The following is a 22,972-nucleotide window of genomic DNA, read 5'->3' on the forward strand; positions in this document are numbered from 1 at the left end:
CTTCTCTGTTTATGTATCTTGCAACTGCGTCGGTGCATATCCACCAACAATCTTTCATAACGTCATTCCACAACACCACCTCGACTCAGCAGAATTACATTGTGAAGCTGTTCGTCCTACCAACTCCAACATCCAAGGCGACCTGCATGAAGTGATCTTCATCCATCCATATCCGCGACCCTGTAAAGGGAATTCCATTCACAACACCTGCGATTTTCTCACTTAGATCCTGAGTCATGTCTACAAGACCTTTCTCACTTAGATCCTGAGTGTTGTCTACAAGACCAGAGGAACCAAGAAGACGTACTACAATCACTGCCAAGACCATCAAGGTAAAATTCTCTTTCAATCGACAAAGGCCGGGGTACCATCTTATATCTGGATTCTAGAGCCTTGATCAGCACATAACCATCATCCGCACTTTGTTGTTTTCACCTTTGATGATGCACACATATTCGAGTTTTGGCATGTTGACGATAACGTCAGACGCCAGTTCAGTGCTGAGAAACGGCCTACCGGGTACGTGTAGATGTGTTAGGTGATTGCAGTATTGGATGATGGTTGATAGTAATCCTCTCTCCTCGAAATCCCCTACTATACTTAGCAAAAAAACAAAAAGTCACTATGAAAGGCGCCGCAACTCCTGATATTCCAAAACCTCAACAAATCAACAACTGACGTAAAAGAGGGACTAGGATTTGCGCTGAAACCACGAACCGTATATATACCACAATAGGAGAGGCATATGCAACATAAACGAACCGGAAATCAGTCCTTGTTGCCTGATCGATATCAGGTGATACCCATAGCCACTGCTGATGAACAAATATTGTACATATGGTCGACATATGAGCGATTCATTGGACTGGCTCTGTTTCCGCTGGTGGTGATGGCAGTTACGCCTTTATGGATACTTTGGAGGTCTCTTGAGCAATTTGCTGGTACGAGCATCAAGGCTTGTGTGAACGGATCATGTCCGGGGAGCTCTTATCACCTCCTGCACTCGTCTTGCTGTGACCACCAGCAGAGTTGGATGTCAACGCTGCACACGTTTTGTAAGTGCAAGATCTGTAGATCTTTTGCTTTATTTCTAATGCACTTTAACTCAGCACGCATCTTGATGAATCCATCCACCTATTCTAGTAGGTTCACAAACCAATCTGCGTCAGCTTCCTATGTTTCATCCACGTTGCAGGTTGAGGATGTCTTTGTCAACCTGAGTTCAGGTAGACGCCCATAGTCTCTGATGGACTCAAACTCCATGCATGCTGGGCATGTACTCAACGACAGTGGATGAAAGGGAGTACTCCTTGAGTCTTGGCCAGCATCGAAACTGGTACACATGTACACAGGCTTACACCATCATGAGCGTATAATGTTGGCACGCAAGGCGGATGTATACAGACTTACAAGGAAGAGGCCCATGTGGATACGCTGCGTGGTAAGCCACATTTCGATTCTCGATTGTTTTTAGTTGAAGCATTGCCGCCACTACTCTCATACAACATCTAGCGGACATCCCGTACATGGGAATCCTTGGAGGTACTACAGTCCCACACTATTGGGATGGAAGATTTAAAGATTTCGTTCAAAATTGGATGTCGCATATCACATCGACAACCGCTTCACCCAATAATACGGAGTGTAATGCTGGCAGTGCCGGTCCACAGCCCTGACGTGAAAACGCGGATGGCGCTCTATTTAAGAATTGTAAGTGTTTTGAGGTTGTCTAGTTGTACACTTTGACCTTCTTCTTTGTGTATCCAAGTATGTATTATGTATTGATCTTGTTGCCAAAAGCAATATGTCCCAACGTGAAACGCCTAACAGTTGTCCTTCTTGACTTGAAAAGCTTTCTGAAGTGCCTCAACCATGGTCTTGAACATGTCTTCAGTAGCTTCTGGGGTATGATATGGGCAATGTAACGACATAACTCAGTGCTAGTCTTCACTCCAACCCAAATGAATCCAAAAGACTCAACACTTACTCGAAGGCTTAATATTCCACGCGTGAATAGCCTTAGCATACACTTTATCAACAACACTGACACCTGCATCCAGCAGCGCCTGAGCATACATAGCACTATACTCCCTAAACACATCCAATTCTCCATACAGCACAACAGCATTTGGAACATATCCTATCTGCTCTGTGCTGCCATAAATGGGACTCACATACGGATGCCTCGCACGTGCAATCAGATCGTCGTATTTTCGAACCGGAGGCATATACGACACTGCCATGAAAAGGGCCACGAAGATCGGGATTGCGTTCTTGTAGATGGGAGAGTCTTTTGGATGGGCTTTTAGTTTGTCTCGATAGTTTGCTCTCAGCTCTGTTGGTGCGTAAGCAAGGATCTGGAGTTGGATTTTGGCTTTGGGGTTGTAGAGGTGTTTGCGATGGTGCGTCATTAAGCAGAGTACTATTTGTACGTTTTGTTGGAGTGTATGAGAAGAGAGGTTATAATGGTCTGAAGGATTCGAAAAAATTGTAGAAAAGCCTTTACCAGCAGCAAGATTAGCTCCTGCCGAGTAACCACCAACACCAATTCGAGTAACGTCGATATTGAGCGTGCTGATACCACCCTTGTGATCAACAAGCCATTTGAATAGGGCAAACAACTGTTCGGCAGCAGTTGGGAAACGTCTCTGTTGTTGATACGATGGTTTGAGAAATAGCGATACCCAAACAGTACAGCGAAACAGTATATGACTGACCTCTGGAGACTTGAGATAGTCCAGAGCAACCACGATACAGTTACAATTATCAGCAAAATGTTGAGAGGATTCACCATCCATTTCTGGAGTTCCAGCGAGGAAGCCACCACCATGCAGATAAATATAGACTATTAAATCGTCGTGAGATATTGCTCAGGGAATGATGTGAATGTGATGACCCGTTTTACCAGGCTATGCTTCCTTTCGATTCTTGTCACAACCGTTTGGATAGTAGAATAGCACTCGAGAAGCAATCGTTTCGTAAGCGCACACAGCGAATGGATTGTAGAGTAATACATCAATCGGTTTTGGCAAAAGCAAATCGAGTGTTTTCTGAATGTGTAACGATTTCGATAATCAAACTCGAAATGGTGGGCAAATGTATGATGATTACCTTCATAGCCAGCTCATTGCCACTAGACGGAACAATAAGCTTTGTCATCCAGCGAAGGTGTTTGGCAAATTCTACTCGAAAGAACTGCATCTTGGCCTTTGTAATTGTTGAATTGAGGCAGTTTTGAGTATTTGTTAAAACGACGCAACTAAGGAGAGAAGCAAGAATACAATGCACCGTACGAGACTTACGACAGGTTCTACCTATCCAGCCGTTATCCGTAAAGCTAGTGTGTCGTTCCGAGCTGTGAGAGACGTGAGGACGATTTGAGGTAACACCTTCCAGGAACAAATGAGATGAGCTGTAATTCTTGCTTGAGCCAAACTCCTGCCGATGAACACTCAAATGCATTTTAAAACAAATAATTGTACATGTATTTTCTACTAAATTACTAGTTGATACTAACTTTAGAAGGTGCTTCTTCTATAACCACTGGCGCAACGACATCCACCTGTTGCTTTAGATCAAACGCCTTCTGTAAAGCTTCAACCATGATATTCAACGTTTCTAGAATGGTCCCAATTTGATAGTCCTTGTTGTTCTTTGGAGTATAGTTCCATGCTAAAAAGCAATATTTGATTAAGACAGAGCAAAGGTTTGTCAACTTTAAATTACTTACCATGTACAGCCTTTTCAAAATTCCTATGCGTAACATCCACCCCAGCAGCCTTAAGCCTCTCTACATACATCTCACCCCAATAAGATAACGCATCCCATTGTCCGTTCAACACCACAGCATTCTTCACAAACCCTAACTGTTCCGTACTCCCATACAACGGACTCATAAAAGCACTCTGACTCATCTTCATCTTCGTATCCGTATCTGCCTCCTTATGGTAAGGATTATAACACTGCAAGAAAAACTCGATATTCAGTGGTGTTATCGACTTGCGAACGATTTCGGAGTTTTTCGGGTATGTGGATAGCTGTTTGGCATAGTCTGCTGAGAGGTCGAAGGATGTGTAAATTGGCATTTGGAGGAGGATTTTGGCGAGTGGGTTGTATGCGGTTTGGCGTGTGCATGCCATGTTGCATAGCACTGTTGTGAAATCGTGTAAGTCGGGGGGTGGGACGATTAAGATGAGGTTTTACCTGAAGCCAAGTTCCCACCAGAACTCCACCCACCAACAGCAACTCTCGCTGGATCTATATTAAACCTCTTCACTCCCTGCTCGGAATCAACGAGCCACGTGAAGAACCCAAAAACTTGTTCAACGGCTGCTGGCCATGCCATCTAACACCCAAAACGAATCAGCTTGCTACATAGCTCCATACAATAAAAACGGCCATACCTCAGGCCCTTTAACATAATCCAAACTAATCACAACACATCCAGCCTTTTCAGCAAACGTCCTACACACTACAGCATCCATTTCCGCCTTTCCTGCCATATATCCACCCGGGTGCATGTCTATATAAACGGGATACCCCGTCTTGCGAGCTTGATCATAGCCAGGAGGATAAAACACCAATATCCTCGTTTTCAGTTTTTGGTATGCACATACGTCGGTCGGGTTGAGCATTAGGGCGTCGATTGGATCCGGAACGTTGACTTCAACATATTCCTACGACACAAGTCGTTAGACTATTGGTGCTGTGATGTTGTTTTGCGGGCTTTATAAAAATGTTTGGATTTGATGTTGTAGCAAACCTCATGCAGGTTATCGAAAGGACCACCGGCTCGTCGGACAGCAATGTAATTGAATACGAGTCTGTATATTTTGGCTGCGAGAGTTAGGAACACTGACGGTCGTCTAATACAACGAAACTGGCGTAAGAAAAGGAGTCCGAAGATTGCGAAAGCTTTGTGAGTTCATGACTTACGGAGGAGATTTGGACTTTGCCATGATGTTAGAGCACAGACCGATAGTGTATGTGAGGCTCTCCGACGTGCAATGGTATTCCTTTTGTGATGCCTCTGTGCTAGGCTTGATATCCTTGTTGGAGAGATCGACGTGATGAGTCAAAAGGCAACCAAGAAAAGACGGCACGGATAGGTACATAGAACTACCATCCGTTCATTCAAACTAGTACATCAATACTCTCCTAAACATGCAATCACCAAAACCGTGCACCACATAATGACCAAAGCCACAGTATATTCATATGAGAACATAATAATACTCGCTGAACGAGATTTCTTACTTATATATATAGAGTTTGTTTTTCAATACAAAGCCTTGTGAGAGACAGACTAAAAACTTGAGACTTTAAGATGCAAAGAATAGAGACTTGAGGGTCCTTATTGGGCTGCTGGTGTTGTTGTGCTGGTGGTAGTGGATGACTTGCCCTTACTGCTTATAGCAATGCCACCTTCCTTCGTCTTCCTTTCGTAATAGGATAGGACAAACTTTTTGATTTTGGACTTCATTTCTTCAGTCATCTTCATGGGTGGACCACCCTTTTTGGATTCCTTTTCAATGGCACCATATGTGAGCTATGAGTGAGTTGAGTTGTGTTAGGTGTTCATTTCAAAGAATGACCGATAGCTGCTTTTGTGCAATTACCTTTTTGGCGAGATGCTTGAACTGGTCTACTGTCATTTCCCCTTTATGCTTACTCAGTGCCTTGGTCACCACCTTGGAAACCTACAAGTAAACAGTTCCAAAATGTCAGTTGAAGTTGTTCGCCCAACAGCAAAAAAAGCAACATGGCTTGATAACCGATGCGTACCTCTTCACGTAATGCCTTCTCAGCAGCCTTATCAAGCACAGCAGGCTTGGAATCATCAGCAACATCCATGGCATCAGCATTAATAACGTCCTCTTCCTTGGCCTCTTCAACAACTTCCTCAGGCACCCAATCCGGATTCACGCCACTCAATGCAGGTGTAAGGCCACCACCGCCATCCATCCATGGTATTCGGGGGGTCGCTATACTACTACCTCCCCTCATGTCCCATGGCGTATGTATCGAAGATGGAGTCCATGATGATGCCGGTTGTATTATTGGATAGGCCGAGTTGAATGTTGTTAGAGATGGTGGTAGTGGCGGCAGGACTAACGGGGAGCCATACGGTCCCATATCGTAAGCAGGAGGTATAGATGGCGGTTGTGCGTATCGGTTGTTATTACTCCAGCCATCAGTTACTTCTTGTTCTGTTGAGTGGTGTGTTGATGTTGTTGGTGATGTTAAATTATTATGTAATGAGGATGGCCGTGGCTGTGATCCAGGTCTTGAATGCGGTGAATCGTTTATATAGTCATTACTACTGTTCTTGCTACGACTATCGTCGTCTCGAGGCGTTCGAGTGCCATTGTTGTCTTTTCGATCATAGTTTCGTTTATAGTCTCGATCTCTGTCTCGGTCTCGATCACGCTCTCGATCTCTTTCCCGACGATCATAATCTTTCGAGTATCGATCATAGTCTTTGGAGTCCTTCCTGTCATTCTTCCACTTGTCTTGCCGTCCTAACTTGTTGTTTCCAAACTTGGACAGTTTTGACGGTAAATCGTTGTCAACATCATCTGCGGCTCGTTTCACACCTCCTGCCGTTTCCGCTGGTGGTACCTGATTGTAAAGTAGTGAACAGTGAGTACTTGCCGTACATCTATCCATGGATAATCTTTTTGGTCTCCACTTACTATTCTCTTCTTCTCAATCTTGACGCTAGTCTCCAGAGTAGCCCAAGTATGCGATAGCTATTTTGTGACAACAGAGAAATGGTGAGCAAAAAGTGTTCATTTGAAAGATGAAAAACGGTCTACGAGAACCGGAATACTCACATCAAGAGCAAGTCGCATGACTTCTTGATCTTCCGCTGTCTCAGCAACCTTGTTAACCATCTCGTCCAACTTAACAGCTTCCACTGAATTCTTCTGAGTAAAGTTGAATGCTTTCAGTATTTTCATGACCTAATTATTGTACGTGAATTGTTAGACAAACAAACAAAAACTATGAAGGATATGCGATCATAACACACTGATTTACCTGTATTGCGAGTCCTGGTTCAGATTTGAGAGAATTTGAGAGGGTGATTTTCAGAGCGAGCAGACCGCGATAGTATATGAATAGACGAGTAAGAGTTTGGGACGTTGATTGTGTAGCCTAAAGTAGGTATCGGTGAGCAAAAAGAATTCCTATTCAAGCATTATGTTGTAACCTACTTCAAGTCGCCGCAGCCATTTCATTGCCTTGCTTGCGTTATTCTGTGACATTCTCATGAGGTATCGAATCAGCCTGACTATATCTTCCTGTGACTCCAAGGCTCTGTCGGATTTCTACAAATATTGGTGGAACAAAGAGGTCAGTCTATTTGTTAACTTGGTGTTCTCAAAACGCAAAACGTACCCTGACAGTCTCATCGTCATCGTCATCATCTTCATCTACATTGGCCAATCTAGGCTGATCCGACAAGCCATCGATCACTATACAGTAACGGGCAAGTAGTTAGTACTTAGGGTGAGGCCAAGAGAAAGGTTCAAACCAGCATACTCTTGGACTGTTTGGTTCCTCCGATGAAGCCTTTGCACACCTCTTCACCACAATAGCATGGTTGTGCCTTTGTCCTAGAATGGGCGCAAAAACGATTATAATAAATCAACAACATCATCCAACTCAGGACGTTCAACTTACCCATATCTCTCAAACTTGTAATCAAAAGTCAATTCTGTACCAGCTGGTACATCCTTTATGGTGAATATACCGATTCTCAACTTTGTGCCCACCAACCATTTGTGTAATATACAGTTTGGCACACAACTATGATTTATGAATCGAGAGTAGTTTCCTTTCTTCTGTGCATCAATAAACTAGAGATATACCGTATATGTGGGGGCTGGTTAGTATTATGCAACCTTGTTTTGTCGAATCCAACTTTTTTTGTCAAGAATATGAAAAGCTCGCGGATAACAGCTAGAAGAGTTAGCGCACCTCATCTGACTTGAGACTCATGAAATAAAAGTGTTTTTTGCCCTGATCGTGGTAGTCCTGCGTCCTTTTTATGAATAGCGTTGTCGGTATGACTTCTCCAACATATTCTATCACAAACTGGCCTCTTGTCAAGGGCTGGCGAGTTCTCATGCCATGGCCTTTCTTTTCCGTCAAGAAAATATCTATATCAGCGTATTCTTTCTGTTGGAATCTATGCTACGGGCATTAGTTTCTCGAGTTTTTTTGTTTTTATGTGACAACTCTCCACGCCCAACAAACCTCTGGTTTTGACAATGGACTCCAGAAGGACAGTCTCTGCTGCATTCGATAAAAAGCTCTCGGTTGATGCAATTGGAATGTTCACCGCATGCCGAGTCAGGGTCAGCTGTGAGTTGGGGACAAGAGAGAGTGTTATATGTCGATGTGGGCTGTCCTCAACTGTCGAGACGAGATTTGATGCAAACGAATGCTCAACCTCTTGTTAAAGAGGGAAGAGCAGTGACCCACCAGGATCATATCGACATGAGCAGGTCATATATTCTTCTTGGCCATGTTTTCCATTAGCACCTCCCAAGAAGTAGTTCTCCTGAATTCGAGTGAATAGTGAAGATACGTCGGCCGAGGTCTCTCTCATTTTGAGCCTAGAATCGAAGCTATGGAAGATGATTTAGATCGGGATCTCTTTAATGCTTTCCAACGATTAAAAACATACGTCTTCCTTAGTGTTTGTTCGATTCTTGGAATTTTGGTGAAGTTTGTCTTAGGGTTTGTGATAACGTAAGCAATTACTAAGGCTAGGCTCCAAACACTTAAGGATTTTTTTCTTACCGAAACTAGCAGCTACCACAAAAACCTAGTGACGGATCACGTTAGGATGCCTGCGCCCACGTCTAACCTGAAGGCTCAATTGCAGCAACTGCAAGACAGGAGCAAAGTCATCACTCGGGATGCTATTGCTCAACCTTCATACATTGGCGATCCTGACATAGACAGGGACACTCTCCATGCTCTAGCTCTACAAGCTCTCCAGGAACTTACGCTGAAAGATCAACGATTTCAGGCTTATGAACTGACTCTCTTCTCGGATGCTGTCAAAAATCTGGACAGAACATTGCTGGTAGAAAAAAAGATCTTTGAAGCTAACGTTCGGAAGAGATCGTTGATCTAACGGCATTACTGTTATAGACACGTCAAGAAAATGATCTATTGGACGCTAGTATCTCTGGGTTGTTGCAGCTTTTGTCAAAGTACTTCTTGGAAGCTTCAGCTGCTCCAGTTCTAGAATGGCTCGTCCGTCGATTCAGGTAACGCGTCTAAGCAATTGAGATTCGCCTTTTGATCAATTTGATGCTGATCCTCATTCGTTATCATAGTGTACATCGCTACAATGTAAATCAAGTGTTGGAGGCCATCGTTCCTTACCATGCTACTCCCCAATTCGTCCGAATGCTCGTCATCCTCAACTTGCAGTACGTATGATCGAGATCAAATCATTCCACGCTCGAAGCTAATGCGGTTTTTTGCTGGTTAGTGGTGAGAACGTATGGACCTTCCTCAAACGTGCTCAAAAGGCAAAAGTAGCACCAGATCGCACATTCTTCTTACAAGAATGCCATAAGCATCCTGCTTTATTGCAGACCTTTGTTGAAACAGTAGGTCTCCGTGTTCTCCGTGGTTTCTTCTTCCCTTTTTTGTGCCACAAAGACTTACATCCACGTCACCTAGACACTAAAATCAATTGAAAACGGAATCGAAAACGTCGCATTGTGGTCATTCTTTGCTGCCTTGTTGATGGAATACCTTTCATCTACCTCGGAGGTGACAGACAACACTATTCGTAATATATCGCCTCTGCTCTTTGAGTTTCTGAAAGCGACCCGTTACCCAGACGTTCAGGTAACATACTTCATAATCAGGCCTGTTTTTTTTCTTCTTACCTGTTTGATGTTTTACTAGACTGTCGCGTGCATGTCATTTGCATTGATGCTACGTCGAGTGCCAGTCATTCCAACAGTCACAACATCAGTCTTGGAAGCTATGGCATCTGCCATTCCATCATCTGTCGATTTTGGAATCTTGACTGCTATGGTGTCGATATGTCAGACACAGTCTAATGTGGTATTACCTATTGAGGCAATCAGCAGAGCAGCTCAGTCAGAGTAGGTATCCTATAAAGTTCTTTTTGTTGATCCTTACTGACTTATTCTGTTTCTTTTTCGACAGAGGCGTCATGGAATTATTGAGCCAAGTCTGTGAAAAGTACCAGGCTGACGCATTCGTTATTCCTTTGACGAGTGTTTTGATTCACGAAAGGTGTGGTGTCAACAGAGCCCCGACAAAAAAAGGAATCCGCTGATTTTTTATCTTGTTCTATAGATTGCAAGAACCTCTCACCACCTTGTTGCACTCAGGACCAGCTTCGCCTGATGTACTTGAAAACATCGTCACGGAACTATCTCGAGTCTCACTGAAAGACACCAAGAATGCAACTATGGTGCAAGCTGTTCTTAAGGCAGCTACAGTCAAGCATATGTCTGAACTTATGATTTGTATGGATAAACAGCAGTTCAAGAAGGTCTTTGTGTCAGTGTATCGATTGGCAGTCAATGTACGTTTGCCATTGCCAAATCTTATCATATGGATTTTTTTCGCTTGCTAAATTGTATTCACTAGTCAACCATTCCCGACGGAGGCATGACAATTGCTGCTCCTGATATTGTAAAGCTTAATCATCAGGACAAGCATGTCCGTATTGAAGCCATCAAGAATCTAGACAATGTCGAATATCCAGCAACTGAATTGACTGAGGTCATCCTCCCACGATTGCACGTTTCCGAGAATGCAGACGTCATACTAGCAGTCTTCAAGTTGTCCTGTCTTGACCAGATGGATCAAGATAAATTGGCTGACGCCATCATCAAACTAGCAAACACCACAACCGATACTCCTATTCTAAAAGCATGTTTGAAACGACTGATCAAATCGCATGCTGGATATATGCCTGCTATGTCTGTCATTGCTGCATCCTTGTTGGTGACTCGTGCATCACGAGGCGTAACAATCTCGACGTTGAAGCTGTTGAGTGAGGGACTATGGATGACTCCTGATGCAGCCAAAACTATTCATGATGCACTGCAAAAGGCCCATGTAGAATATAAGGTTGCCAAGGATAAGACGGTATTGGACGATGCTGTAGCATTTGCTTTGAGAAGTATCATCACGAATATGGCTAGTGTTGTATCAGATGCCATCTTGAAGGAGTTGTTAGTGTGTAAATTGCCTCGTGCTCGTATGCTGGGTATGCTAGTGACGCTCAAGAAACTATACCATGGTAATTCACGGATCTTCCCCAAGCAGTTTTTTTGTGCTTACTCGTTTTTCTCACTAGTACCCGGTGATGATCAGTCAACCTGGATGTCGATTCTGCTAAAGCACGTATCTGCGCCAATAGTCGAATGCGGTGGTTGTATCGAAGGTCTCCCAGCGCTGAATGTCACACAGGCTGTATTAGCACTCAATCCTGAACACAGCGAAAAAGTAGAATCACTCATTTCGTCCATGATTTTCACATCTATGCTGTCTGTACTTCCAAGACCTTTGGAAGAGGTGTCGTGGTTATCGCCAAGTGACGATGATAAGGTATGCACGTGCTTCTTTAGAATACAAAGATGCCTACATCGTTTTTTTCTCATCGACTTCTAATAGGTTTACTGTGATCTCGTATATGACTTGTATCGTGTGGCGTCTGCTTCAAGCGCCAGACCAAGCGCTTTGAAATCTCTATTTGAAATCCATGTTGGTCAATCAAATGGCAGCCTGCCATTCTTGTTTAGATTTATTCTACATGATGGTAAGTGAATGCATTCGACAAAAATACGAACTGCTAAACTGTACTAATAGCTATTATGTTAGACATGTCGACCACATCATCTCCTTTTGTATTGGCTACAGCTCTAGCCATCGTATCATCGTACATCCACTCCACTACAGAAATCGAGGCTCTTGATCATCAAGTCTTGTTACCTGGACTCTTTATTGCCTTGCGACACGCTTCTGTGCTTGTACGATCTGCAGCTCAAGCTTGTATCAAGGAAGTTTGGACCAGTTATCAATCTCTTGACGTAAACGGTCCCCGTGAAAGACTTATTGCAAATGCTGGTTCGTTTTATGGATCCAGAAGTGGTGAGTTCAAATCGAGAAAAAGCGTATCCGCGGACTCGATCAATGTGTCTGAATCCACTACTCCTGTTGTAGATCAATTGCAATATATCGAGACTCGACAAGCATCTAAACTTGTCGAACGGGTCATGCCATATTTGCCAGAATGGTTTAAAGATCGTGATGCTCTTGATACTCAATTTGGCGATTTCTTGTTGGATGTAGCTGATGGTGTCCTTGAAACAAGGTATTCTTCGTAATCCTTCTATCTCTTTTTGCCATTGCATCTCAACATTTCCAAACAAACAGAGACCAGCTGGTCATGTTTTTCTTGACTCATGTATTGGCATTGTCTGATCAGGCAGCTCGTTGCTCTGTCCTTCGACTCCTTGAACGAATCGATACGCCCATTAAACTCCAAACCGTCTTCCCATTATTGTCGTCCGCTGTAGAATCTAAATCAACGGAGCTAGCAACCGCCATCTTGAAATGCTATACACCATTATCAGTATCTTCCCTATCCTCATCACGTAGTAAACGACACATGACAGGATACTACAAGTTGCTCGACAATGAAGATACACAACGCAGCGCTCTAGAAATATGTACTCCTATCTGGTATCACGCTTTACGAGAGCCTGCAGTCCAACATACTCTATTCACTCGATTGGTGGATTTGGCTGTTGTAGCACCATCACAAACCGCATCACTAGTTCGATCAACTTTATCAGCATTGCCAATCCCTGTAACGGACTTTAAAGCTGATTTAAAGACATCCGTTGATGCTCTTGTCAGTCAATATGCACAGGCTCTCAAAAAGTCACGAGTAGATGAAAGTGGTGGTTCGAATGTAAATGTGGCGAAATTGACGATTTTATTGGAGTTGATACCACGATGGAGTGATATAGCTGCTCAGTTACTCGATGTTTTGTTTGAGGCTTTGGCATTGACGATTGATGTTGAGGATACTAGTCTTTCCACCGATTATCTCCGCCAGTTGTTGTTGTCTGGGATCTTGTTGGCTGTTGAGGTATTATGCTACTACGTGGTTCCTTTTTGCGCCTGTGGTCTTTAACATCCCATGTTTTTCGAATAGCGCACTACAAGATGGGGAAGCGTTCGTATAGATTTGGTTGTTCAAAGCATGAGAGGTAACCTGTGATTGGTCAACACACTAGATTTGGTTTTTTTTGGCTAAAAGTACTCGAACTTTTGTTAGTCACGGACAACCCACAAATCCATCAAACATGTCTATTGATCTTGGCAGCACTAGCCAAGAGTTCTCCTGAAGACATAGTCCACAACATCATGTCGGTGTTTACGTTCATGACAAACAACCTGTTGCGTGTAGACGACAGTTATAGTTTCCATGTCGCCGATCAGTTGGTGGAAGCTGTTGTGCCTAGTCTTATGCGTCATTCCTCTCAAGAAGGTAAGAATTTGAGGTGTTGTGGAAACGTTCCATTTATTGCGTATTGCGATGTGACTTTGATTGCTTTTAGCACTATCGGACATTATTCAACTCTTTGTGGATGCCATCCCACATATTCCTGCTCATCGTCGTGTTCCGTAAGTCACAATGCAAATTTTAAAACAGTTACAATGCAAATGTTGAATCAAGAGTTGAGTTTCCTGACTATTTTCTTTGGCGTAGATTGTTTGTGGTACTCCTCAACACAATGGGACCTTCCGAGTATCTAAGATTGGTGATTTCTTTGGCCATGAAGAGTCATCAGTTTTCAGTTAGTCTGTCAGTGCCAAGTGAAGTACTACCAGCATTCTGTATAGAGGTTTCGAGAGAGTTTGATGTTCAGGTTATTTTGAAGGTAAGTTTCGAGAAGCAAAAAATCCTAAGTTTTAAATATAGGATTTGACTTGTTTTCATATATTTTAGTCATCCGTTGTGCTATTGGAAGATGCGGAAAGGTATTTCTGTCCAACGGTCTGTGCGAAAATGTTTTTTTGCTAACGGTTGTCCTACCCTCTCAGCAAAACCGATTCGATACAATACGTATCCACCATTCTCGCAGACAGGTCGTTTACAGAGAAAGTGCCATCAGCATTCGACACTGCATCCATGTCTTACGCTCAAGTCATGGAATTATACTCAACAGTGTGCAGTCTCTTGCTGATTCGAACTGAACAATCTGCTAAACAGTCGTTGGCGGTATTGAGTCGTGTTGTGCCTTTGTCGTCATACATGGAAATGGCTTCATCATTGTTTAGTCGTGTGTCTGGCAAGGTAGGAAGTGTCTGAACAACCATAATGCGCTAAATGATTTTCTGATCTTTTTGTTGATTTAGACCAAACTTCGCGTGATTTCATCGCTTCGTGAAGCGCTTGTGGACCGATCCGAAGAAGAATTGAGAACGAATGCTGATGCTGTGAATGTCATGATTCAAGCATTGGAGAAGTCTGTTATGACGAAAGAAAAGGTTGGTGTATCATGATTTGTTTCACTGCAGGCTCTCCGTTGTTAACCCTGAAATATCTAGATCACATCCTCGTTACAAATCACCATGGAAACATTCGCTACAGCTGTTACGCGACTTGGCAAACTCTTTCCAGATGTTTATTCCACTCTCTTGTCAAATATTGTTAATACGTATTTGGAGAAATGGACAGTTAATTCGGATGTGCTTGCTGCCGGATATAAGCTTCTTGCTGCCTTGTGGTGAGAATTTGTTAAGCAGCGCCATCCATATTGTTTTTTGGTTATTAACATGTCAATGATTCAATAGCCGAGAATTGGGACCACGAACCATCCCATCATTACCTAAATTGATTCCTCAAGCGCTTACTCTTGCTGCCGAGGACGCTCATACTGGTAGGCTATCCACTGGACTTCGTTTCCGTTTTTTTCGCTCACTTCCATTTCATCAATCTAGACTCATCATCTGTGCATGAATCGGTTGTATTGCTCATTGACACAACCATTCGAACACTCCCTAAATTCGTTGCACCATCCATACCACACATGTTGGATTATTTGGCACTGAAGCATTCTGGGGTATATTTCCAATTTTAATTTCTTTTTGGTTCTTGTATTGAGACCTAATGCTTTTAATATCTTACAGGCTGTATATCGAGCATTGGGTAAAAACATTGAAGCAACAGTGCTTCTGAAAGTAGTATCTTCTCGAACCATTTCCACACCAATGGATGGATTGGTTGCCATTTACGTATTGAATGAGATCACAGCCCATTTGTCGATGGAGGACTTGACATTACAGAATCAAGCCATTTTACAATTGTATCTTCGAGCATTTGATGTCTCTGATGTGGGTACCCTGCATTCATATCTCTATAGGATGCGTTTTTTTGCGCCCATCATCCACTACTAAAATGAAGTTTTCTTTAAATAGGCCGCATCATCTCAAAGAATGATTGATTCCATCATCCGCTTCATCATGAGATTAAATGAAACTCTCTTCAAACCTCTCTTCCTCCGAATTCGGTACTGGGCATTATCAAACAATACGCCCTTGTTACGAAAATCTCTCTTTTGGAAACTTGTATCAAATCTCTTGGACAAGCTGCAATCCATCTTTGGTGTATACGTCGTACAGATCTTGGACGAAGTCAAGGATGCTTTTGAAAGTGAGAAAAAGACCAAGGAGTTTGATATCTTGTGGAGTGATTTGTGGTCTGTCATGAGGAAGTTCTTGATTCATTATACTGATGGAGGTACGTGGTGGACTGTAGTTCACATTCAAAGGTATTGTGGCGTCGCTTTTGAGAATGGATTGAAACTCTTTCAAATTCTTTAGCTCTAGCATCACACATCAGTCCATTGATATCTTTGATGGTTGATCAAATCATGTATACTCAAAATGAAGATTATTTGGTATGCAAGTTTTCCTCTATGCTGATTTTTTTGCTATGGGTCCAACTTAAACTCTTGTCTTTCACAATATGCAGGTCAAGATGTTTGAAAATGTAGTACCTACTCTTGGCCAGATGGCAAACTCTCTCAAAGACCAACCTTTGTTGAGAACCTTGCATCAGCAAGTATTAGCCAAGACTCGTCACGACAATTCTAAGGTTGGCGAAATACTCGTGCATATTTGACACCTGTTGTTTTGCTCACATCAAGCCCAATTTCATAGGTTCGATTAGTAGCCGTATGCTGCTTAACAGAAATGTGGACATCTGCTGGTGAATCCCTTCATGTCCATCTGCCTGAAACTGCACCCTTCTTGGCGGAATTAGTGGAAGATGATGATGAGCAGGTTGAAAAGGCTACTAGACAATTGTTGAACCAAATGCAGACATTGTTGGGATCTGACGAGAAGATCGAGGATCTTATAACTGAAGATTAAACAAGATGGGTCGCTTATGTAGTAAGCGAAGAATAGAGTTTTACAACGTGAATGGTAGTGGAATGTTTTCTACAATGCGATCGCTGATGCGAATGGTGGCCTCCGTGTTCATAACGACTAATTACGTAGATTAAAAGCGTTTCTTACGTTCGCTTCTGTATCTCATCATTCGTTGCGTACCATCAAATCCACCAAACAGACGCGATAGCAGTAATGTCAGTTTCAGCTCTATTGCTGGCAGTTCGAGACAATACGCTTACGGGCCATCAGCTCCTATTCAGCTATCCTGCAGTACCAGAACGTAAAAATGCTCCTAGGTCTCGTCCTCGAGCAGCATCAACATCAACTGGAAAAGCAAACAACAGAAACAACCATAAGAGTAACAAGCGTAGTAACGAAGATGAAGGAATATTAGGATTTGATGTTGATTTCCTGTCATCAGTACTCTCTCCCAAGGTATTTCATTATTGAGTTGGTCGTTGATTCGTTGCCATTAAATGTGACAAAAATCCAAACACGTTATTTGCTAGGCTTCGTTATGTGATGCCAAGTTGGAGATATCTGTGGACATGGTGACTTTTGTAGCTCAATCTACGTTATTGACTAGTGGTGGTGTCTCGCATGAGTCTTCATCGTATGTGTTGGAACCAAAACAGTTACTTCTTGGAGTGAATGAAACATCTCAAGGGTCTGCTTTATAGAAACATCAACCAAGATGATGTATCCGCAGCATCAGTATCAGATGGTGAAGCATCACCCAACGAAACTAGGCTGACAATGTTCACCTTGGCCTTTGCTATGGAAGCAGACGATCCTATGTCATTCGGACGACAAGTTGCTGCTGCCCATCGAGTCATATCCAAAGTCGCAATGGCATTAAAGGAAGAACAACTCAAGAATGATTACGTATTGCATGAAATGGAAATCATTCTTGGGATACGTGAGACGTTTGATGATAATCCCGAAGGTGATTGATTCCCTTTGCGCTGTAGTATTGCTTTTTTGCATCTAACGCAAATTCGTTTCATTTAGAACAAGTTAAAGAAATGATTAAAAAGAGCTCCTTGGCTAAAGCTCTCGCTGATGTATATACCTCCTACACGTCATCAGACGCATCATCATATCCACCACAGGGTCTAAGACCATATCATGCTCTACTATTATTACATGATCCCGAAGAGATATTAGCAGATCTCCCACCACCAGGAGTATTGCAAAGTCTCTATCCACGTGAACTCGCAAATCTAATACCACTCGTTACACCAACACAATCATTTGCTGAATTATCTGACAAGTCAAGATATAGTATGGAAGTGCTGTATTTGCTAGCTGGGCATTTGATATTTTGGAGGAAGGCTAGGATTATTGATGCGATTAATTTGAAGAATATCTATGTGTTATCGAGTCAAGCGGGGTAAGAAGCTTCTTAATCTAGATTATATGGGCATTTTTTGCATGCGTACCATGCTGACAGAACATCTTGGTAGAATGGACGCAAATCTGTTTAAAGAAAGTAGAGCCCGTTTCCCTAGATTGGATGTCCTCAAATTCTTAAGTGATTTATCCTTCCCCCGACCATTATCTCAGGTCGTACCTGCCAAGGAACAGCAAGCTATGCATTTAGAGTTAGTAACTTACCTGTTGAGGCGAGGGCTGTTACGTCAGGTAATAGCATGTCTTTGATTGTTTATTTCCTTTTTTTCGTCATGTGAATTCACACTACTTGTCTTGTCCTCCAATTTTCGCGACAACAGCTACACCTATATCTGAATCTGCTTCCAAGCAGTCAGGATATTAATCGCTCCGATTATGCTAGGATGATTGCCCGTACACTACGACCATCCTTCATCCCAATGTTTGAGCAACTAGTTCATTACATGGATGGGAAGCATCACTTGGAAGAGGTCGTGTTTCTGGAGAGTCTGTCTCGACGGGATATCAAGAAATTCCTAGCGGCAGTCCCCGAAGTCATCACCATATTGCACTAGTAAATCGTTCATAACAACCAATGTTTTATTTGCAAGTTTTTGTCATAATATAATGACTGTAAAATATACTTTTTACTTGAGCTCTAATTAGCAGAAAAGTATGTTAATAAGACTTTGCAAATTGGCGAGGAAAAAAGACTATGATGAGGGATGAACTTACTCTTCTTGGGTCGCAATTGGTTGGAGTGACCACACTTCTTCTTTCTACAGTTAGTGGCACGAGGAGGTAATCGAGCGTAACACCTTGAAATATAATTGTGTGAGTTTGGGATTGATTCTGGTACTCTATCAAAGCAGCGACACCAACACCACCAAGACTCACTTGCGGCAAATCATCTTGTCACAGTTGAACTTTGATGCCAGGATCTTCAACGATGGTTCAATGACACCACCTCGTAAACGCAGCAAGACGTGTAGAGTTGATTCTGATTGGAGAAAGCGTTGGATCAGCCATTGAAGTAGATACCCTCTGATTCATCTAGACGACTCCTCTACCTTTTTCGATGGAATAATCAGCCAAGATGTGTCCATCTTCCAATTGATGACCACAGTGAATCAATCGTAGAGCTTCAGCAGGTATTCCCTGTTACAAATCGTCAAGTATCAATATACTGATGGCTATGAAAATGATATAGTTCTAAATGAATCACCTCTCGCTCTTGTACTTGGAACTTTACGGCCTAAATTTAAGAGAGCTTTAATGTCTGGGAATGTTGATGATGACGCTCCAATTTCAAACAATTTACCTCGACAGTGTCGAGAGAGTCGACATTCAGAGTCTTTGTCTAATGATTAATGAACTGGATCAGTCTCACTGCAACTTCATGTCTCTGCAATAGGTTGATGTCGGCACTTACCAAACCCTCAAGGTTACGAACGAAGATTTGCTAAGGGAGATGGGTGAGAAAGGGATTTGAGCATCATTTATATATCTATGAACACGTCTGCTTCTTACCATGATTGCAACTTCGTCTCCTTTCGATGGATGTAAGCGATGAAAGTGTGGATGTCTCAAATAGAGGATGACTAAGGGCTTACTAACTGGAGCGAGAGTCGATTTACTTGAAGGAGGGGCCAAGAAGCGTGTTTTCGGGATACATGGCAATAATTTCACACGCTTGACGTAGGCTTTCACTGTTTCTAGCTCTGTTCTGCGTACCTTTAAGAACGCAATGTCAAAAATTCAAAAATTGAATGACTCCTTTCGAGGAGAGTAAGTACGGATGCAAAACAATCGATCGATTTTCGCTACAATTTCTTGTATATTTAACTTTGTTACATCCAGTAATAATGGCAAATATGTGTTGCTATTAGTGATTGCGTCCCTTCAAACGGATGTCGAATGATGTATCATAGACTGTACCATTAGAGCTAACCGCGTCCAGTGCAAATACAATTATTTTCAAACTAATCACGATCGCTGTAGTAGAGAGATAATAATTCGCTTTGCTCCTCGTGAACTAGAGCCTGAAATATCCGAGCAAACAATTGACAAAACGAAGACATAGAGAAGCACAGAGAGACACAGCGGAATATGACATATCAGAGAAGCACAATGTTGCTTACGTTAAAGGCCAAGCTGCTGAGGTTCCTGCTTACCAGGACGTGGATTAAAGGACACGGAACTGTGGAGCCGACATCAGTGGTGAGAAAACAGTTGGAAGTGCGGTGATTTCGTCCCCATTAGGTCCACCTCATCTGACGATTTTCACGGTCTCTCCAGGAATACATTGACATATCAGTCCCGAATCCAATCGATGCACTCCTAAAAAATCCAAACGCTGAATGCTCCTACAAGGCTCTTCCTACAAGAATCTTGATCTTTTTTCCAGAGAATTACAACAAGCTGAGACAAGAATCTTGGCCTGGTAAAAAATGTTTACGATATCGACACTTTGTCGTTCACTTGCAATTGTGTGTTCACTTGCAATCACATTTATAGTGCACATTGACCTCCATGGTGGTGGCTTCTTTGCAGGAGTCGCAGAGCAGGATTCAACACAGTGTAAACTGATTGCCGACAAGGCTAACTGCATCATCATATCTGTTGATTATGTGAAGGCTCCAGAGGTGAACAAGGCTACACAGTGACACCAAACTTTTGAATCACTGACAAGACCATACAATTCTAGTACCCATTTCCAGCTGCTGCAGAACAAGTGTTTTCTGTCTTCAAGTGGCTAGTTGATGAGCACCGACCAGACGGTGGAGTGAAGTTGTTGAATGTGGACGTTGGTAGAGTCACTGTTGGAGGATGGTCTGCTGGTGCAAATCTAGGCTCAGGTAGTTCATCTATGTATGATAATTTGTTGCATCGTTTTCAATCTCACACAATTCCTTGCCTCACACCCCATAGTGATGTGTATAATGGCACATGACAGACCCCACTTGTACAATTCAAACGCCAGAATCTTGCTTCAGATCCCTGTATACCCGCCACCAGATCTATACGAGTCATACGCAGACCGAATGAATCTATACGACAAGGAATCAGATCTCTTCAAGAAGTCAATACCGATTCCTATTGCTTTATTTATGTTGAAGTGCTACAATCCCCGTGGACAGACACGAGCAGAAGCCAAAGCACTAAATCAACATCCGTATATGAGTCCTGTATACGCAAGTGAGGCGCAATTAAGATTTGTGCCTAATGCTCTGGTGCTGAATGGAGAATGGGACGTGTTGGGGGATTGGGGAGTCGTTTATGCTGAGACTTTGAAGAAGGCTGGTGTCCATGTTGTCACTAAACGATATCCAAAAGCCGTGCATGGATGGAATGGCAAACCAAAAGGTTGGTGGTGCTGGTTATTGTTTGCAAAAGGAAAGGCAGACTAACAATTCTCAAAATTGTAGGAGACCCAGATCACAATTCAACAGTTACAGAGGACACGTATCGAATCATGATAGAAGAGCTTCGAAGGGTGTTCCAACGTAAAGGTGTATAAATAGAGTCCTGTTCCATTAAACTGTGTGCACCCTTGTAAAATCAGGTGGTTGTAACAGTTGGTAAAAATACTTTGTATAGATTCAGTGAGATACGCCGTGAGAAATAGGATTCTAAGATGCGTACTACCTTGTCTGAGTAATAGAAATCGTTTTGGGTTGGACTGCAATCACTTTCACCGCATTTTAACGAGGAGAGAGGCAAAGCAGCGCCAAAATCAACACCGCAATCACGTACAAGATCGGTAAAGCACTCTATTAGTATAACTGGTCATGGTGCAAGCAATATCCTCAATTGACAAGAGATATCAGACTAACCCCCTCTGTGTTTAATCCAGGCCTGGGACTGGCTTAAGACCAGTATGACAGTCTCAAGGCCATATTAGGTCAGCTATGTATGGGTTATAACAACAAATACCTCACTTGCAAGTGTTTAGCAAAACACTCACCCACGTACTAAAGGAAGTAGCAAACCAGTCGCTGGTATGCTCGGTGATTAGAGCTCCCCGGACATAATCCGTTCACACACGTCTTGACGCTCGCACCAGCAAATTGCTCAAGAGACCTACAAAGTAGCGATACAGCGTAACGGAGCCTTCCATGCCCTTCAAATAAATAGGAGCCAGTCCAGCATGACTGATGAATCGTCCATATGTCGACCATATGCACGATGTTTGTTCATCAGCAGAGGCTATGGGTATCACCTGATATCCATCGGGCAACAAGCACTGATTTCCACTTCGGTGATGTTTCATATACAGAGCCTTGTCTCTCCTATTGTGATATATGTACGGTCCGTCGTTCCCACAGCAATTCTAGTCTTTCGTTTACTTCAGTTGCTGATTTGTTGAGTGTTTTAAATGTCAGGAGTTGTGGCGCCTTTCATTGTGATTGTTGTTTACTTTGAAATCATTGCGAAGTAATTAGGATTTCGACCAGTGAGCATCGAGGGAGACAAAACACCAATGGCTGACACTACTAGCGTGCTGCTTTATAGTTACCAGTTACTGAATTACCTCTGTTTAATCCTGCAACGGTTTATTCAGCTTGTTGGTTGTTGAACTTTGAATGCCGCATTTCGCGATGACTCTAGATCTGGTGCTTTATAGCGATGATACATGCGCTGTGAGCAAGCTGTATCACACGGATGTAGCTGAAAATGCTTTCAACATCTCTATCATAGTCTATCATGAAGCGCTGCGCACGACCAACCTGACCCAACCTGACTCTTTTGAGAGTTTTGACACGATACTGGTACGCGTATCGACCTCATACGTTAGTGTTGGCCGTCTCAAATATTCTATTTAAACTGCTATAGACTGCCCCAATAATATATCAAGCCCCGTCCTTATGATCATGATTTTCGACGTCGACGAAATCGTTTGCAACCCTTGATTTCGAGTGTGAACCTCCAATTGTAGGTTGTTTCTCACACCCATTCGCACAAGGACGCGCTCAACTCAAGAAGGCTAGCTTATGGACGCTTGTATTCTAAGCATTCATTCATCAAGATCAACATTTGCCTAATTCCACCTAATCATCCAAGTATGTTGACTTTGTTCAAGCAGAAGAAGGAA

At 42.8% G+C, this 22,972-nt stretch overlaps 5 protein-coding genes across 5 annotated transcripts; 3 read left to right on the plus strand and 2 right to left on the minus strand.

Annotated features, from left to right (window-relative positions):
- Window positions 1–5,353: 5,353 nt before the first annotated feature.
- SmJEL517_g05323 (histone-lysine N-methyltransferase) lies at window positions 5,354–8,617 on the minus strand (the record flags this gene model as incomplete). Its single annotated transcript, XM_031171249.1, has 13 exons — window positions 5,354–5,548; window positions 5,619–5,699; window positions 5,785–6,621; window positions 6,696–6,752; window positions 6,837–6,965; window positions 7,042–7,158; window positions 7,218–7,331; window positions 7,402–7,478; window positions 7,546–7,619; window positions 7,687–7,862; window positions 7,984–8,165; window positions 8,263–8,421; window positions 8,491–8,617. The coding sequence occupies 13 exons, from the start codon at window positions 8,615–8,617 to the stop codon at window positions 5,354–5,356; spliced, it is 2,325 nt and encodes a 774-aa protein (XP_031022754.1).
- Window positions 8,618–8,857: 240 nt separating this feature from the next.
- On the plus strand, window positions 8,858–16,464 carry SmJEL517_g05324 (uncharacterized protein; the record flags this gene model as incomplete). The annotated part of the gene is made up of 29 exons (XM_031171250.1): window positions 8,858–9,100; window positions 9,169–9,287; window positions 9,357–9,452; window positions 9,515–9,635; window positions 9,709–9,879; window positions 9,940–10,142; window positions 10,207–10,296; window positions 10,360–10,591; window positions 10,657–11,314; window positions 11,372–11,622; window positions 11,689–11,833; window positions 11,896–12,165; window positions 12,238–12,388; window positions 12,451–13,171; window positions 13,238–13,292; window positions 13,361–13,573; window positions 13,644–13,710; window positions 13,796–13,967; window positions 14,036–14,067; window positions 14,131–14,383; window positions 14,446–14,577; window positions 14,638–14,816; window positions 14,884–14,969; window positions 15,031–15,152; window positions 15,220–15,423; window positions 15,508–15,829; window positions 15,913–15,989; window positions 16,064–16,186; window positions 16,252–16,464. 29 exons carry the CDS (start codon window positions 8,858–8,860, stop codon window positions 16,462–16,464), a joined length of 5,721 nt encoding a protein of 1,906 aa, XP_031022749.1.
- A 213-nt stretch (window positions 16,465–16,677) lies between these two features.
- Window positions 16,678–18,452, plus strand: SmJEL517_g05325 (uncharacterized protein; the record flags this gene model as incomplete). Its single annotated transcript, XM_031171251.1, has 6 exons — window positions 16,678–16,920; window positions 16,995–17,098; window positions 17,166–17,431; window positions 17,497–17,878; window positions 17,952–18,129; window positions 18,219–18,452. The coding sequence occupies 6 exons, from the start codon at window positions 16,678–16,680 to the stop codon at window positions 18,450–18,452; spliced, it is 1,407 nt and encodes a 468-aa protein (XP_031022748.1).
- Window positions 18,453–18,524: 72 nt separating this feature from the next.
- SmJEL517_g05326 (uncharacterized protein) lies at window positions 18,525–19,410 on the minus strand (the record flags this gene model as incomplete). Its single annotated transcript, XM_031171252.1, has 8 exons — window positions 18,525–18,535; window positions 18,613–18,695; window positions 18,775–18,877; window positions 18,948–19,035; window positions 19,103–19,132; window positions 19,199–19,237; window positions 19,310–19,339; window positions 19,408–19,410. The coding sequence occupies 8 exons, from the start codon at window positions 19,408–19,410 to the stop codon at window positions 18,525–18,527; spliced, it is 387 nt and encodes a 128-aa protein (XP_031022751.1).
- Window positions 19,411–20,007: 597 nt separating this feature from the next.
- SmJEL517_g05327 (uncharacterized protein) lies at window positions 20,008–21,397 on the plus strand (the record flags this gene model as incomplete). Its single annotated transcript, XM_031171253.1, has 6 exons — window positions 20,008–20,097; window positions 20,176–20,320; window positions 20,395–20,522; window positions 20,585–20,735; window positions 20,809–21,243; window positions 21,306–21,397. The coding sequence occupies 6 exons, from the start codon at window positions 20,008–20,010 to the stop codon at window positions 21,395–21,397; spliced, it is 1,041 nt and encodes a 346-aa protein (XP_031022750.1).
- Between the last annotated feature and the right edge of the window lie 1,575 nt (window positions 21,398–22,972).

The sequence above is a fragment of the Synchytrium microbalum genome (assembly GCF_006535985.1).
Source record: "Synchytrium microbalum strain JEL517 chromosome Unknown SmJEL517_scf0047, whole genome shotgun sequence".
Lineage (NCBI taxonomy): Eukaryota > Fungi > Chytridiomycota > Chytridiomycetes > Synchytriales > Synchytriaceae > Synchytrium > Synchytrium microbalum.